The 13651-nt window shown below is 49.1% G+C and overlaps 1 protein-coding gene across 1 annotated transcript in view; it reads right to left on the minus strand.

Annotated features, from left to right (window-relative positions):
* Positions 1-448: 448 nt before the first annotated feature.
* Positions 449-13651, minus strand: part of LOC140205584 (uncharacterized oxidoreductase YjmC-like) — a 131473-nt gene continuing 118270 nt past the window's right edge. The window contains 2 exon segments of the mRNA XM_072273226.1: positions 449-583; positions 4125-4235. Coding sequence (XP_072129327.1) covers positions 521-583; positions 4125-4235 — 174 coding nt within the window. The 3' untranslated portion in view covers positions 449-520.

Genomic DNA, 13651 nt, shown 5'->3' on the forward strand with positions numbered 1-13651 from the left:
TTTTGCCGCAAATTCCAACTTTAGGAGAGAGAGCTCCCACAGTGTGAGCCTCTCTCAGTTCAGCTCCTCCAACAGTGTGACACTCCCTTGGTTCACCACTCCCCGGTGTGGGGTTCCTTCATTAGTGTGAAGGGTCAATATGTATTGTGGCCCATGCAGAGCCACAGAGTCTCTCTCAGCCAGCAGATCAAATGAGTAGCGGTTAAAAGCAGCAACTTTTATTGAGCAGACAGGGCATTCTCTGCTATTCTAAAGCACAACACACAACACAAACAACTGCATGAGGACTACATCAGCAGTGAACCCCCAAACATCTGCTTACCCTGTGAACTTGCTCCCTCCCGCTACCCCCGCACCGAGTGAAGCTTCTGCCTGGGCAAGAGCCGAGGTCAGATTTGAATTAACTGAAAACATCTTGCAGCAAATGCAGGAATTATCACCACACAATCAAAGGCAAAGAGGCCCCTTTGGCCTTCCTCAGCTCCTCAGCATTTGCAGTCAGTCTCAGCACTAACTGTGACTAGGGATCGATCGTGTGGTCAGTTGGCAGCAGTTTGACTCCCAGCTCTTTCGCCACCAGGTTCTGCAAAAAAAAATTCATTTTGCAAAAGTTAAAGGCTGGAATAAAACAATAGGCATTGTCTTTGCACTCTGTCTCTCCCCAGTGCTATATCAACAGCCCTCTGCCATCATCCTCCAAAATTCCCTCACCCTTGCCTCTCACACATCCTGCAAGTCCACCTTTTCCCACCTTGTTCGACACCCCTCACTTCCCATCCCTCTGCCCTAGCTTTATTCCCTTCACATCACCCTATCTCCCGACTGCCTCTCCAACCTCTTATTCCTCAATCAACCCTCCCCACCCTACCACTGCCCATCTTTACCCCACACTTCCCTCACCTCTCCCAAACCCTCTCTACCCCTCACACTCCCCTCCTCACATTTCAAACCCTCTCTACCCCTCACACTCCCCTCCTCACATCTCAAACCCTCTAACCCTCACACTCCCCTCCTCACCTCTCTCAAATCCTCTCAAACCCTCTCTACCCCTCACCTCTCCCAAACCCTCTCTACCCCTCACACTCCCCTCCTCACATCTCAAACCCTCTCTACCCCTCACACTCCCCTCCTCACCTCTCTCAAACCCTCTCTACCCCTCATACTCCCCTCCTCACCTCTCCCAAACCCTCTCCACCCCTCCACACCTCTCCAGCCCTCTCTACCCCTCACTCCCCTCCTCACCTCTCCCAAACCCTCTCTACCCCTCACACTCCCCTCCTCACCTCTCTCAAACTCTCTCTACCCCTCACACTCCCCTCCTCACCCTTTCAAGCCCTCACACCCCCTTCCCACCATTCTTAAATCTCTCAACCCCTCAGACACCCCTCCACATCCTCTCAACCCCTCGGGCTCCCCTTCCCACCCTCTCGATCCCTTGCTCTCACTACCACTCACTCTGCCTTTGTCACCCTCTCTGCCTCTCACGCTCCTCTCCACACCCTCTGTACCTCATTCTCCCGTCCCCACACTCTCTCCATCCACCCTCTGTACCCATCACTCTCCCCTATCAACATCTCCCACTCTCTACACCTCTCACTCTCCACTCCATACACCATCTCTGCCCTCGCCCCTTCCCACCAACTCCACCACTCACTCACCCCTCCCCACTCCCACACTCTCTACTCACACTACCCTCCCCGTCTCTCCAGGCGATCTCCATCCCTGACTCTCTCCTTCCTGTCCCTGATTCTTCCTTCCTCGTCTCTTCAGACACTCTCCATCTGACTCTCCCTTCCTCGTCTCTCCAGGCATTCTCAGCCCCTGACTCTCCCCTCCCCATATCTCTGCACCCTTTGTACCCCTTACTCTCCCATCCCAACATCTCTCCACCCTCTCTACCCCTCACACTCCCCTCCTTACCTCTCCCAAACCCTCTCTACCCCTCACACTCCCCTCCTCACCTCTCCCAAACCCTCTCTACCCCTCACACTCCCCTCCTCAACCTCTCTACCTCTCACTCTCCCACCCCACCCTGTCTATTCTGCACCCTCCTCTCCCCACCCTCTCTACCCATCACTTTCCTCTTTCCTCCCATTCTTCCCCTCAGTCTCTCTACGTTCAGTCCCCCCACTCTTTCTCCTTCTCACTCTCCCCTCCCCACCTCTCGATCCCTCACTCTCGTCTCCACACACTCGATCCCTCACTCTCCCTTCCCCACCCTATCCCCTCATTCTCCCCTCTCACCTTCTCTACCTCACTCTCCCCTCACCTCCCTCTATCCCCCTCTCCCCTCCCATGACTCCTTACTCTCCCCTCCCACACTCTCTACGTTTCACCCTCCCTCTCCATCCTCTCGATCCCTCACTCTCTCCTCACCACCCTCTCGATCCCTCACTCTCCCCTCCCCACCCTCTCGATCCCTCACTCTCCCCTCCCCACCCCCTCGATCCCTCGCTCTTCTCACCGGACGTCTCTTCACCCTACCTGTTACATTCCCCTTTCCACCTATGCCTTCCCCTCACTCTCCCTCCCCCACCCTCTTGATCCGTCACTCTCCCCTCATCACAGCCTTGATCCCTCATTCTCCCCTCCCCACCCTCTCGATCCCTCACTCTCCCCTCCCCAACCTCTCGATCCCTCACTCTCCCTTCCCCACCCTCTTGATCCCTCTCTCCCCTCACCAGTCTCTATCCCTCCCCACCCTCTTGATCCCTCGCTCTCCCCTCCCCACCTCTCCACACCCTATCTATCCCTCAGACACTCCTCATACCCTTTCTCCCCCTCACTCTCTCCTCCCCACCCTCTCTACCGATCACTGTCTGCTCCCCAGTGCTTCCCACCATCTCTACCCACTGGGCTGTGCTCTCCACACTCTCTACACGTCACTCTCCCATCTGATAAGACCATAAGACATAGGAGCTGAATTATTCCATTTGGCCCCTCGATTCTGCTCTGCCATTCAATCATGGCGGATTCTTTTTTTCTCTCCTCCTGAGCCCTACTCCCCAGGCTTCTCCCTGTAATCTTTGATGCCATGTCCAATCAAAAACTTATCAGTACACTTTAAATACACCCAATGACTTGGCCTCCACAGCTGCCTGTGGTAACAAATTCCACAAATTCACCATCCTCTGGCTAAATAAATTTCTCCGCAGCTTGTTTTAAATGGACACCCCTCTATACTGAAGCTGTGCTTTCTTGTCCTAGACTCCCCCACAATGAGAAACATCCATTCCACAACTACTCTGCCTGGGCCTTTCAACATTCGAAAGGGTTCAATGAGATCCCCCCTCATCCTTCTGAAGTGCAGCAAGTTTAGACCCAGAACTAACAAATGTTCCTTGTATGATAACCCTTTCATTCCTAGATTCATCCTTGTGAACCTCCACTGAACCCTCTCCAATGCCAGCACATCTTTTCTTAGATGAAGAGCCCAAAGCTGTTCACAATACTCAAGGTGAGGCCTCACCAGTACCTTATAAAGCCTCAGCATCACATTCTTCCCCTTGTATTCTAGACCTCTTGAAATGAATTCTAACGTTGCTTTTGCCTTCCTCATCAGAGACTCTACCTGTAAGTTAATCTTTAGGCTGTACTGCACAAGGACTCCCAAGTTCATTTGCATCTCAGACTTTTGGATTTCCTCCCTATTTAGAAAATAGGCTGCACATTTATTTCTACTACCAAAGTGTATGATCATGCATTTTCCGACATTGTATTACATTTGCCACATTCTTGCCCATTCTCCTAATCTGTTTGTCCTTCTGCAGCCTATCAGTTTTCTCAACACTACCAGCCCCTCCACCAATCTTCCCTCCCTACCCTATCTCTCACTCTCCCCACCCTCTCTGCACCTCACCTCATTTTCCAGATCTCTGCCCTGATTTTCCTCCCCCACCCCCATGCACTTTCGGACTCTTGTTCCTGTCTCTGATCCTTCAGGGATCTGCACCTCTGCAGTCTCCCTATTTCCTTCCTACTGCTGTCCATGGTTTTGGTGGGAGCCTTTCATCTGCCCCCCAAAACTCTCCGTCCTGCTCTACCTCCCCCTTCCTACCAAACCACCTCCACCTGGAATCAATGTCAAAAGCTGAGTGCATGGAGAGCTTGGCCAATGTTCTCACCACGTGGTCAACCACGTTGATGTGGTACGGGATGGCCCCATACCGATCGCACTGTGCCATGTGCTGCCTCTCTGGATCTCCCGGTATGAAGACACACAGCCCTGGCTCACTCTGCAAGAGAAAGGAACACATTCCTGTAACCAGACACAGTGGTGGAGCCTCACCCAACACTGTTCAGAGGTTCACACATAGGGTCCAGACAGGTGTCGTGTCAGAATGCAGCCCACTGTAACTAGAAACACTGAAGCTGTTCACTGCGTGAGACTGTGGACAGTGCTGCTCCGTTGGGAGTTGGGGTCTAATCTGAGTGTCAGCTGGTAACTAGCTCACCACCCTGGCACACAGAAATGCCCGGGCCAACTGCCTTCCCCTCTTCCAGGGGTACAGTCAGAGATCCCCCAGACTGTTCAAAAGACAGCAATGATCATATTTTGATTTGAATTTGCTCACTGTATTGCAAATACTAGATGTTTGTATTTTGTACAAATACACTTTTGTGGTTTCGTAAAAAAAAAGTACAACCACCCCCTTCCCCCCCCCCCCCCACAGTCCTCACTGAGACACGAGATGCAGACTGAGTCTGACCCAGAGTAGGGGTGGATGGTTGTGAGGTGCCTTTGTCCCCTCACTGAACACCAGGGTGGACAGAAACTGGAAAGAAAACTAAGTCCAGGCACTTGACTCATCACCACTCAGTGAGATTGTAACCAAGATGTCACGTCAGGGGATCCTGGTCACCTTCCTCTTCCATTGAGAACATAGAACATAGAACAGTACAGTGCAGCACAGTACAGGCCCTTCTGCCCACAATGTTGTGCTGACCCTCAAACCCTGCCTCCCATATAACCCCCCACCTTAAATTCCTCCATATACCTGTCTAGTAGTCTCTTAAGCTTCACTAGTGTATCTGCCTCCACCACTGACTCAGGCAGTGCATTCCACGCACCAACCACTCTCTGAGTAAAAAAATCTTCCTCTAATATCCCCCTTGAACTTCCCACCCCTTACCTTAAAGCCGTGTCCTCTTGTATTGAGCAGTGGTGCCCTGGGGAAGAGGCACTGGCTATCCACTCTATCTATTCCTCTTATTATCTTGTACACCTCTATCATGTCTCCTCTCAGCCTCCTCTCCAAAGAGTAAAGCCTTAACTCCCTTAATCTCTGATCATAATGCATACTCTCTAAACCAGGCAGCATCCTGGTAAGTCTCCTCTGTACCCTTTCCAATGCTTCCACATCCTTCCCATAGTGAGGCGACCAGAACTGGACACAGTACTCCAAGTGTGGCCTAACCAGAGTTTTATAGAGCTGCATCATTACATCGCGACTCTTAAACTCTATCCCTCGACTTATGAAAGCTAGCACCCCATAAGCTTTCTTAACTACCCTATCTACCTGTGAGGCAACTTTCAGGGATCTGTGGACATGTACCCCCAGATCCCTCTGTTTCTCCACACTACCACGTATCCTGCCATTTACTTTGTACTCTGCCTTGGAGTTTGTCCTTCCAAAGTGTACCACCTCACACTTCTCTGGGTTGAACTCCATCTACCACTTCTCAGCCCACTTCTGCATCCTATCAATGTCTTTCTGCAACCTTCGACAATCCTCTACACTATCTACACCACCACCAACCTTTGTGTCGTCTGCAAACTTGCCAACCCATCCTTCTACCCCCACATCCAGGTCGTTAATAAAAATCACGAAAAGTAGAGGTCCCAGAACAGATCCTTGTGGGACACCACTAGTCACAATCCTCCAATCTGAATGTACTCCCTCCACTACCACCCTCTGCCTTCTGCAGGCAAGCCAATTCTGAATCCACCTGGCCAAACTTCCCTGGATCCCATGCCTTCTGACTTTCTGAATAAGCCTACCGTGTGGAACCTTGTCAAATGCCTTACTAAAATCCATGTAGATCACATCCACTGCACTACCCTCATCTATATGACTGGTCACTTCCTCAAAGAACTCTATCAGGCTTGTTAGACATGATCTGCCCTTCACAAAGCCATGTTGACTGTCCCTGATCAGACCATGATTCTCTAAATGCCCAGAGATCCTATCTCTAAGAATCTTTTCCAACAACTTTCCCACCACAGATGTAAGGCTCACCGGTCTATAATTACCCAGACTATTCCTACTACCTTTTTTGAACAAGGGGACAACATTCGCCTCCCTCCAATCCTCCGGTACCATTCCCGTGGATAACGAGGACATAAAGATCCTAGCTAGAGGCTCAGTAATCTCTTCCCTCGCCTTGTGGAGCAGCCTGGGGAATATTCCGTCAGGCCCCGAGGACTTATCCGTCCTAATGTATTTTAACAATTCCAACACCTCCTCTCCCTTAATATCAACATGCTCCAGAACATCAACCTCACTCATATTGTCCTCACCATCATCAAGTTTCCTCTCATTGGTGAATACTGAAGAGAAGTATTCATTGAGGACCTCGCTCACTTCCACAGCCTCCAGGCACATCTTCCCACCTTTATCTCTAATAGGTCCTACCTTCACTCCTGTCATCCTTTTTTTCTTCACATAATTGAAGAATGCCTTGGGGTTTTCCTTTACTCTACTCGCCAAGGCCCTCTCATGCCCCCTTCTTGCTCTCCTCAGCCTCTTCTTAAGCTCCTTCCTTGCTTCCCTATATTCCTCAATAGACCCATCTGATCCTTGCTTCCTAAACCTCATGTATGCTGCCTTCTTCCACCTGACTAGATTTCCACCTCACAAGTCACCCATGGTTCCTTCACCCTACATTCTTTATCTTCCTCACCGGGACAAATTTATCCCTAACATCCCGCAAGAGATCTCTAAACATCGACCACATGTCCACAGTACATATGCCTGCAAAAACGTCATCCCAATTCACACCCGCAAATTCTAGCCTTATAGCCTCATAATTTGCCCTTCCTCAATTAAAAACTTTCCTGTCCTCTCTGATTCTATCCTTTTCCATGGTAATGCTAAAGGCCAGGGAGCGGTGGTCACTGTCCCCCAGATGCTCACCCACAGCCCTTAACTTCCCCAGTGACACGCCTTCCACATCTCCCTGTCAATGACCTACCTCCCTCCCCATCTCTGCCTCAATGACCTACCACTCTCCACATCTCTCCCTCACTGACACTCCTCTGTCAATGACCTACCTCCCTCTACATCAATCCCTTAATGACCTACCTTCCTTCACATCCCTCCCTTAGTGACCTACCACTCTCCACATATCACCCTCAATGACCGCCCTCACTCCACATCTCCCCCTCAATGACCTAAATCCTCCACATCTCCCCCTCAATGACCTACCTCCCTCCACAACTTTGCCTCAATGACCTACCACCCTCCACATCTGTCCCTCAATGACCTACCTCCCTCCACATCAATCCCTTAATGACCTACCTTCTTTCACATCCCTGCCTCTATGACCTACTGCCCTCCACATATCATCCTCAATGACTTCCCTCACTCCACATCTCTCCCTCAGTGACCTAAATTCTCCACATCTCCCCCTCAATGACCTACCTCCCTCCACATTTCTCCCTCAATGACCTACCTTCCTTTACATCCCTTCCTCAATAACCTACCTTCTGTCACATCCCTTCCTCAATGACCCACCGCCCTCCACATATCACCCTCAATGACCTACCACTCTCCACATCTCTCCCTCACTGACCTAAATGCTCCACATCTCCCCCTCAATGACACACCGCCTTCACATCCCTTCCTCAATGACCTAAATCCCCCACCTCCCCCTCAATGATTACCGCCTTCTACATTTCTCTCTCAATAACCTACCTTCTTCTACATACCTCCCTCACTGACCTCCCTCCCTCCACATTCCTCCCTCAAGAACTGCCCTCCATCAATATTCATAGAAACATAGAAAATAGGTGCAGGAGAAGGCCATTCGGCCCGTCGAGCCTGCACCGCCATTTATTATGATCATGGCTGATCATCCAACTCAGAACCCTGCACCAGCCGTCCCTCCATACCCCCTGATCCCCGTAGCCACAAGGGCCATATCTCACTCCCTCTTAAATATAGCCAATGAACTAGCCTCAACTGTTTCCTGTGGCAGAGAATTCCACAGATTCACCACTCTCTGTGTGAAGTTTTTCCTAATCTCGGTCCTAAAAGGCTTCCCCTTTATCCTCAAACTGTGACCCCTCGTTCTGGACTTCCCCAACATCGGGAACAATCTTCCTGCATCTAGCCTGTCCAATCCCTTTAGGATTTTATACGTTTCAATCAGATCCCACCTCAATCTTCTAAATTCCAACGAGTACAAGCCCAGTTCACCCAGTCTTTCTTCATATGAAAGTCCTGCCATCCCAGGAATCAATCTGGTGAACCTTCTTTGTACTCCCTCTATGGCAAGGATGTCTTTCCTCAGATTAGGGGACCAAAACTGCACACAATACTCCAGGTGTGGTCTCACCAAGGCCTTGTACAACTGCAGTAGTACCTCCCTGCTCCTGTACTCAAATCCTCTCGCTATAAATGCCAGCATACCATTCGCCTTTTTCACCGCCTGCTGTACCTGCATGCCCACTTTCAATGACTGGTGTATAATGACACCCAGGTCTCGTTGCACCTCCCCTTTTCCTAATCGGCCACCATTCAGATAATAATCTGTTTTCCTATTTTTGCTACCAAAGTGGATAACTTCACATTTATCCACATTAAATTGCATCTGCCATGAATTTGCCCACTCACCCAACCTATCCAAGTCACTCTGCATCCTCTTAGCATCCTCCTCACTGCCGCCCAGCTTCGTGTCATCCGCAAACTTTGAGATGCTGCATTTAATTCCCTCATCCAAGTCATTAATATATATTGTAAACAACTGGGGTCCCAGCACTGAGCCTTGCGGTACCCCACTAGTCACCGCCTGCCATTCTGAAAAGGTCCCGTTTATTCCCACTCTTTGCTTCCTGTCTGCCAACCAATTCTCTATCCATATCAATACCTTACCCCCAATACCGTGTGCTTTAAGTTTGCACACTAATCTCCTGTGTGGGACCTTGTCAAAAGCCTTTTGAAAATCCAAATATACCACATCCACTGGATCTCCCCTATCCACTCTACTAGTTACATCCTCAAAAAATTCTATGAGATTCGTCAGACATGATTTTCCCTTCACAAATCCATGCTGACTTTGTCCTATAAGGATTCCTTCCTCATTGACCTTCTCAGTGACCTCACTCCCTCCCTTAGTGACCTCTTCACTCCACGTCCCTCCCCAAGTGACCTACATTCACAACCCTCCCTCAATGAGCTGCCTCCACATATCTCCCTCAGTGACTTCTCTCACTCCACATCCCTCAGTGACCTCCTTTCATCCAATTTCCTCCCACAGTGACCTAACTCCCTCCACATATCTCCCTTAGTGACCTTTCTCCCTCCATTACTTTCCTGTATCCACATCTCTCACTCAATGACCTATCTCGCTCCACATCACTCCTTCAATTACTGCCCTCCACTTGCATTCCCCACTGACTGAAACACCTCCCTCCATATCTCTCCCTCAATGACCTACTTCCCTCTATATTCCCCCCTTTGTGATCTACGTCCCTCCATATCCCTCCATTAGTGACCACCCTCCTCCACATTCCTGTCTCAATGACCTGCTTTCCTCCACAGTCCTCCTAAATGACCTACAGTTGAAGTCAGAAGTTTACATGCACCTTAGCCAAATATATTTAAATTCAGATTTTTACAATTCCTGACATTTAATCCTAGAAAACACTCCCTGTCTTAGGTCAGTTAGGATCACTACTTTATTTTAAGAATGTGAAATGTCAGAATAATAGTAGAGAGAATGATTTATTTCAGCTTTTATTTATTTCATCACTTTCCCAGTGGGTCAGAAGTTTACATACACTTTGTTAGTATTCGGTAGCATTGCCTTTAAATTGTTTAACTTGGGTCAAATGTTTTGGGTGGCATTCCACAAGCTTCTCACAGTAAGTTACTGGAATTTTGTTTGTTTCCTCCAGACAGAACTGGTGTAACTGAGTCAGGTTTGTAGGCCTCCTTGCTCGCACATGCTTTTTTAGTTCTGCCCACAAATTTTCCATCGGATTGAGGTCAGGGCTTTGTGATGGCCACTCCAATACCTTGACTTTGTTGTCCCTTAGCAATTTTGCCGCAACTTTGGAGGTGTGCTTGGGGTCATTGTCCATTTGGAAGACCCATTTGCAACTGAGCTTTAACTTCCTGGCTGATGTCTTGAGATGTTGCTTCAATATATCCACGTAATTTCCCTTCCTCATGATGCCATCTATTTTGTGAAGTGCACCAGTCCCTCCTGCAGCAAAGCACCCCCACAACATGATGCTGCCACCCCCATGCTTCACAGTTGGGATGGTGCTCTTTGGCTTGCAAGCCTCACCCTTTTCCCTCCAAACATAACGATGGTCATTATGGCCAAACAGTTCAATTTTTGTTTCATCAGACCAGAAGACATTTCTCCAAAAAGTAAGATCTTTGTCCCCATGTGCACTTGCAAACTGTAGTCTGGCTTTCTTATGGCGGTTTTGGAGCAGTGGCTTCTTCCTTGCTAAGCAGCCTTTCAGGTTATGTCAATATAGGACTCGTTTTACTGTGGATATAGATACTTGTCTACCTGTTTCCTCCAGCATCTTCACAAAGTCCTTTGCTGTTGTTCTGGGATTGATTTGCACTTTTCGCACCAAAGTACGTTCATCTCTAGGAGACAAAATGCGTCTCCTTCCTGAGCGGTATGACGGCTGCGTGGTCCCATGGTGTTTATACTTGCATACTATTGTCTGTACAGATGAACGCGGTACCTTCAGGCATTTGGAAATTGCTGCTAAGGATGAACCAGACTTGACATCATTTTCTGACTGCAATCCAATAGAAAATTAGTGGGCAGAACTGAAAAAGCGTGTGCGAGCAAGGAGACCTACAAACTTGACTCAGTTACATCAGTTCTGTCTGGAGGAATGGAACAAAATTCCAGCAACTTACTAAGAGAAGCTTGTGGAAGGCAACCCAAAAAGTTTGACTCAAGTTAAACAATTTAAAGGCAATGCTACCAAATACTAAGAAAGTGTATGTAAACTTCTGACCCACTGGGAAAGTGATGAAAGAAATAAAAGCTGAAATAAATCATTTGCTCTACTATTATTCTGACATTTCACATTCTTAAAATAAAGTACTGATCCTAATTGACCTAAGCCATGGAATGTTTCCTAGAATTAAATGTCAGGAGTTGTAAAAAACTGAGTTTAAATGTATTTGGCTAAGGTGTATGTAAACTTCTGACTTCAACTGTACTTCCCTCTACATCCCCCATAGTCATCTACCTCTCTCAACATCCCTCCATCAGTGACCTTCCTCCCTCCACATCCCTCCTCAATGACATATTTCCCTCTGCATTCCAACTTCAGTGAACTACCTCCCTCCACATCCCTCCCTCAGTGACCAACCTCCATCTACCTACCTCAATGACCAAACTCCCTGCACATCCCTCTGTCAATGACCTACCTCTCAGCATCTCTCCCAGAATGACCTAACTTCCTCTGCATTCCTCTGTCAATGACCTACTTCCTTTCCCATTAATCTGACAGTGAACACCTCTCTTCTGCTACATACTTTCTTCAATGACCTTCCTACTTACACATCCCTCCCTCAGTGACCTAACTCCCTGCCCATTCTTCCCAGTGATCTACCTCCCTCAACATCCCTCCTTCACTGACCAAACTCACTCCACATCCCTCCCCCAGTGACTTACCTCCCTCCTTCCAACATTCCTCCCTCAATGACCTACTTCACTGCACATCGATCCCTCAATGACCTACTTCCTTCCACATCTCTCCTTCAATGATCTACCTCCCTCTCTCAGTAACACATCATTCAAATCCCTCCATATCATTCCGTCTACTTAAAGACACAGGTGAAGATTAGAAATGAAAGTGGTGGTGTCACTTTGCTTGGTGGTATTACAGATCTCCCAACCGTCGACTGAAGTCATAGGCACAGATGATGCATTAAACACAGGTCATCCTTCATAAAACTTTCAGATTTGAACTGGCAACACACATAAAAGTTGCTGGTGAATGCAGCAGGCCAGGCAGCATCTCTAGGAAGAGGTGCAGTCCACGTTTCAGGCCGAGACCCTTCGTCAGGACTAACTGAAGGAAGAGTGAGTAAGGGATTTGAAAGTGGGAGGGGGAGGGGGAGATCCAAAATGATAGGAGAAGACAGGAAGGGGAGGGATGGAGCCAAGAGCTGGACAGGTGATAGGCAAAAGGGATACGAGAGGATCATGGGACAGGAGGTCCGGGAAGAAAGACAGCGGGGGGGGGGGACCCAGAGGATGGGCAAGAGGTATATTCAGAGGGACAGAGGGAGAAAAAGGAGAGTGAGAGGAAGAATGTGTGTATAAAAATAAGTAACAGATGGGGTACAAGGGGGAGGTGGGGCATTAGCAGAAGTTAGAGAAGTCGATGTTCATGCTATCAGGTTGGAGGCTACCCAGACGGAATATAAGGTGTTGTTCCTCCAACCTGAGTGTGGCTTCATCTTTACAGTAGAGGAGGCCGTGGATAGACATGTCAGAATGGGAATGGGATGTGGAATTAAAACGTGTGGCTACTGGGAGATCCTGCTTTCTCTGGCGGACAGAGCGTAGGTGTTCAGCAAAGCGGTCTCCCAGTCTGCGTCGGGTCTCGCCAATATATAAAAGGCCACATCGGGAGCACCGGACGCAGTATATCACCCCAGCCGACTCACAGGTGAAGTGTTGCCTCATCTGGAAGGACTGTTTGGGGCCCTGAATGGTGGTAAGGGAGGAAGTGTAAGGGCATGTGTAGCACTTGTTCCGCTTACACGGATAAGTGCCAGGAGGGAGATCAGTGGGGAGGGATGGGGGGGACGAATGGACAAGGGAGTTGCATAGGGAGCGATCCCTGCAGAATGCAGAGAGAGGCGGGGAGGGAAAGATGTGCTTAGTGGTGGGATCCCGTTGGAGGTGGCGGAAGTTACGGAGAATAATATGTTGGACCCGGAGGCTGGTGGCGTGGTAGGTGAGGACCAGGGGAACCCTATTCCTAGTGGGGTGGGGGGAGGATGGTGTAGCTGTGGGCACCTGTATGGGTCCTAGCTATGCTTGCCTTTTTGTTGGCTTTGTGGAACAATCTATGTTCCGTGCCTATTCTGGTATCTGTCCCCCACTTTTCCTTCGCTACATCGACGACTGCATTGGCGCTGCTTCCTGCATGCATGCAGAGCTCGTTGACTTTATTAACTTTGCCTCCAACTTTCACCCTGCCCTCAAGTTGACCTGGTCCATTTCCGACACCTCCCTCCCCTTTCTAGATCTTTCTGTCTCTGTCTCTGGAGACAGCTTATCCACTGATGTCTACTATAAGCCTACTGACTCTCACAGCTATCTGGACTATTCCTCTTCTCACCCTGTCTCTTGCAAAAACGCCATCCCCTTCTCGCAATTCCTCCGTCTCCGCCGCATCTGCTCTCAGGATGAGGCTTTTCATTCTAGGACG

Source organism: Mobula birostris, chromosome 11 (genome assembly GCF_030028105.1).
Source record: "Mobula birostris isolate sMobBir1 chromosome 11, sMobBir1.hap1, whole genome shotgun sequence".
Lineage (NCBI taxonomy): Eukaryota > Metazoa > Chordata > Chondrichthyes > Myliobatiformes > Myliobatidae > Mobula > Mobula birostris.